This window comes from Sipha flava, unplaced genomic scaffold, assembly GCF_003268045.1.
Source record: "Sipha flava isolate LNK unplaced genomic scaffold, YSA_version1 18057_pilon_pilon, whole genome shotgun sequence".
Taxonomy (NCBI): domain Eukaryota; kingdom Metazoa; phylum Arthropoda; class Insecta; order Hemiptera; family Aphididae; genus Sipha; species Sipha flava.
This window is the reverse complement of record NW_020272172.1, coordinates 1-4,501: the sequence shown is the minus strand read 5'-3', so window position 1 is coordinate 4,501 and position 4,501 is coordinate 1. Positions and strand designations below refer to the sequence as shown.

General features: G+C 40.4%; 2 protein-coding genes across 2 annotated transcripts; both read left to right on the top strand.

Annotated features, from left to right (window-relative positions):
• Positions 1 to 856: 856 nt before the first annotated feature.
• LOC112680757 lies at positions 857 to 1,750 on the top strand. The gene has a single exon (XM_025550945.1). The coding sequence runs from the start codon at positions 857 to 859 to the stop codon at positions 1,748 to 1,750; it is 894 nt and encodes a 297-aa protein (XP_025406730.1).
• A 78-nt stretch (positions 1,751 to 1,828) lies between these two features.
• LOC112680756 lies at positions 1,829 to 4,279 on the top strand. Its single transcript, XM_025550944.1, has 3 exons — positions 1,829 to 2,710; positions 2,903 to 3,131; positions 3,192 to 4,279. Exons 1-3 carry the CDS (start codon positions 1,829 to 1,831, stop codon positions 4,277 to 4,279), a joined length of 2,199 nt encoding a protein of 732 aa, XP_025406729.1.
• Positions 4,280 to 4,501: the final 222 nt, after the last annotated feature.

Below are 4,501 nucleotides of genomic sequence, written 5' to 3'. Positions count from 1 at the left end.
CCACACGGCGCACACTAATAATAATATAAATAAATAAATCAATAATGCGTGGCCCACACGGCGCACACTAATAATAATGTAATAAATAAATACAATGTGATAGACCCGTCGGTCTTCAAATAATATAAAAAATGATGGTGCACCACCTACCTCATGCAGTTATGATGTGCTGCAATGCCGGAATCCGTAATTAATAATAAAATTAATACAATAAAAAATACAAGTGATTCCGCACACTACAACACAACGCTAACTGCACCACGATGAACAAATAACACACGACTCTGCTGCAACCGGACCATACAACACAAATATACCACGTTAAATCACTAAACAATGCAGTCAATGGTAACAAATTGAACACCCTAGAGGGACAAAATAAATTAATGATGGGCAAATATTATGCGCGATAGTTACCAATGACTGATTCACAACAAAACTGACAAGACAAAAACGTGGTATAACAAAATGGCTGCACACAGGAACAAACGACAAACGGGTATCAACACTACGGCGGACACGAACAGAGAGAGAGACGGTGCCGGCGACATTTTCCACGAAGGCTAGGGCCGCCGGACACCACAAAATGAAGATAAATGTCTCAGTGCCACCACACTAAACCAAAAAACACGAGAACTTATGAAACTTTGTGGCACTGAGAACATGACTTTTACTTTTACAAAAACATAACCGAAAACCTTTGAAAACGTGGAAATAACGACACTTTCATGCGATGATAACAGCGCGATTGCGTAACCGGCCGGTCGCACAAAGAGATTTCTATAAGTCTTCTAGTGTGGATTTACTGTTGGGTGCTGAGATCTTTTTCGAAGTGATTCGTTCACAGCCAACGGCGATGCCAGGAGTTTCGCTTTGGCTGTACAATACCACTTTCGGTTGGATAATTTCCGGTCCTGTACCAACAGAACAAATTTATAATGAAGCTAGGTTCACTTCATGTTTTATTACAACTTCGGCTTGGTTAAACGAATCAATGCCAAGGCAGTCAAAGGCTGAAGATGAAGTCCGGTGTGAAAATCATTTTAAAATGACTCATCAACGTCAAAACGATGGTCGATTTATTGTTTCTTTACCGTTTCGAGATGATACTGACCAGCTTGGACGATCAATGGAATTAGCATTGAATCGTTTTTTAAGCTTAAAACGCAAGTTTCAACGATTTCCGGAGTTTCATAACGAATATTGTGCTTTTATTAATGATTATTTAGCTTTGGGTCATATGTCGCCTATAATTGATCCTGTGTTAAACACCGGCGAGTATTATTATCTGCCACATCATGCGGTATTCAAATCCTCGAGTACGACAACAAAGCTGCGAGTGGTATTTGATGCTTCCATGAAAACGTCAACGAATCTTTCACTCAATGATGTATTGTTACGCGGACCGGTCATACAACCAGATTTATTTGATATAGTGTTACGTTTTCGGTTGCATGTTGTCGTCATCACTGCTGATGTTGCTAAAATGTATCGGCAAGTATTAGTAAAGGAAAGCGATCGAGAGTATCAAAGAATTCTTTGGCGTGACTCTCCAGATAAGCCTATGGGACATTTTAGACTCAACACTGTTACGTATGGTACAGTACCCGCTTCTTTTTTAGCTACACGGGTTCTTAAGGAACTTGCAATTGCAAATGTATCACAGGATCCTAAAGCAAGTAATTCTATTATGAAAGATTTTTATATGGATGACTATATTAGTGGAGCTAATGATGTTAAGGAAGCTTAGCTGTTGTATTTGAGCGTATCAAAGATCTTGGAATCTGGAGGTATTCAGCTTCGTAAATGGTGTTCCAATAGTGGACAAATGCGTAAAACATTTATTAATGCATCTAGCGAAACGCATCATTCATTAGATCTGGGACCAGAGGAAACAACTACTTCATTAGGGTTGAATTGGTGTCCGAATAGCGATAATTTGTTGTTTTTAAATAAATTACTAAAATCCAGTCGCTCCGATACAAAACGTGAATTATTGTCTACTCTTAATAGCGTTTTCGATCCTTTGGGATTTTTAGGTCTTGTACTTATTCGTGGTAAGGTGTTCCTCCAAGAACTTTGGCAGTTAAAACTGGGTTGGGACGACAAACTACCAGTTCATATTCAAAACCGGTGGCAGTTATTTATTGAAGATTTGAAGAAATTGGATAGATTGAAAATTCCACGTGCCGCAAGGATAAACTATACAGGTCCAATTGAGCTTCATGGTTTTTGCGATGCCTCTCAAATAGCTTTTGGTGCATGTGTTTACTTGCGTCAGCGTATTGACGCAAATACATACCAGATGCGACTTTTGTGCGCCAAATCTCGCGTAGCACCAACAAAAACACTGACAATTCCACGTTTGGAACTATCTGGTGCTGTTCTTCTGTCTGAGTTAATGCATCGGGTGTCCGAGGTAACAAATATAACATTTGATAATATGATTTGTTGGTGTGATTCTACAGTAGTATTATCATGGATTCGTGGCGTTCCTGCTCAATGGAAAACCTTTGTTAGAAATCGTGTGTCTCAGATCGTTGATGCAGTTGGTGTTCGATGTTGGCGTCACATTGATACAAATTATAACTCGGCTGATCATTTATCTCGTGGTGTAACCACTGATGGATTGATTAATTTAAATATTTGGTGGTCAGGGCCTGACTTTTTAAGATCTGATGAGTCTACGTGGCCTTCGTTTGCCGAAAAAGTTCAATAATTCGAGCAGATCGTCCTTGAACAGCGGCCAATCAAGTTTACGCTCGCAATCAGCACTTATAAGAATAATCTGTTATATACTTTCTCCAATTGGAGCAAACTTTTACGTATCACGGCTATATGGTTACGTTTCATAAAATAGTTGCGTTATCGACATCATTCGGATATATTTTCAAAAATAAAGGGTCCACTGCAAGTGATAGAAATCCAGCAAGCCGAAGATGTGTGGGTGCGCTATGCACAGCGTGATTTATTTAACGATGAAATTAAAATATTAACGGAAGGCGGGGTTGTTACTAAAGGTCCATTGAAGGGATTATCACCGTATATGGATAAAGATATTCTGCGTGTAGGAGGACGTTTAGAGCACTCGAACGAGCCATTTTCTCAAAAACAACCTGCGTTGTTACCTCGCAATCATCGAGTGACTGAGTAAATTTGTCTTTCTTATAATTTACGGTTCTTACATATAGGGCCACAAGGATTGCTGGCCAATGTTCGAATGAAATTTTGGCCACTACGGGGCCGTGATGTAGTTCGCCGTATTTTCAATCGATGTCAACGGTGTTTTCGAGCTAAACCCATTCCATTGCAGCCTATTATGGGACAACTACCAGCTGCCCGTGTATGTGTAAATAGGCCTTTTACACATACAGGTGTGGATTTTGCAGGGCCATTGTTAATTCGCGTGGGTATACGTCGTGCAGCTCCAATCAAGGCCTACGTTGCTGTTTTTGTTTGTTTAGCTACCAAAGCCGTTCATCTCGAACCTGTGAGCAGTCTCAACTCTGATGCTTTTATGGCTTGCTTACGTAGATTTATGTCAAGAAGGGGAATGCCTTCTCATATTTGGTCGGACAATGGTACAAACTTCATTGGAGTTCAACGCGAATTAAAACAATATTTTCTACCTCAAAATACTGGTCGTACTATTCCTGAGAATCTTATTTCTGACGGAATACAATGGACGTTCATGCCACCAGGAGCTCCCCATTTCGGTGGATTGTGGGAAGCAGCGGTTAAGTCTTTTAAGCATCATTTGTTTCGCACCGTTACGAATACAAATTTAAACTTCGAAGAACTGTGTACTATATTAACTCAAATCGAAGCATGCTTGAATTCAAGACCTCTAACTGCATTGTCTTCTGACCCATCAGATCATCGTGCGTTAACGCCTAATCATTTTCGTATTGGAGGTTCTTCGCAGCCTTCCCCCGAGCCTGATGTAACTGATGTTCCTGATCAACGACTAAAAAAATGGATGCTACTTCAGAAATTGATACAAGGATTTTGGCACAGATGGAGAACAGAATATTTATCTCCTATACAAGGGCGGCAAAAATGGTTGAAGAATTCAACAGAAATTCAATCGGGTGCATTAGTTATATTAGTTGAAGATAATTTGCCACCCCGAAGTTGGCGGTCAGTTCGTATTCATGCTCTTCACCCAGGGACGGATGGTATCACCCGAGTTGCTACAGTTCGAACTTCAAGTGGCTCTTTAATGAAACGACCGTTAACAAAGTTGTGTCCTTTACCGGAAAGTTATATAGTTGATTGAAGCATATTGCTTCAAGGGGTTCGGGATGTTTGAGTCTGAACGTAGTGTCTATATTATGTTTTATTTTTATGTTGTATTAATTCATTTGTTTGTCATTTATGTTGTCATTTTCGTGCGATGCGTAGCGGTGCGTTGCTTATCCGAGGCCCTCGTCGGCGGCGGCGATAAGCCTCCGTGTGCGACCGGCCGGTTACGCAATCGCGCTGTTATCATCGCATGAAA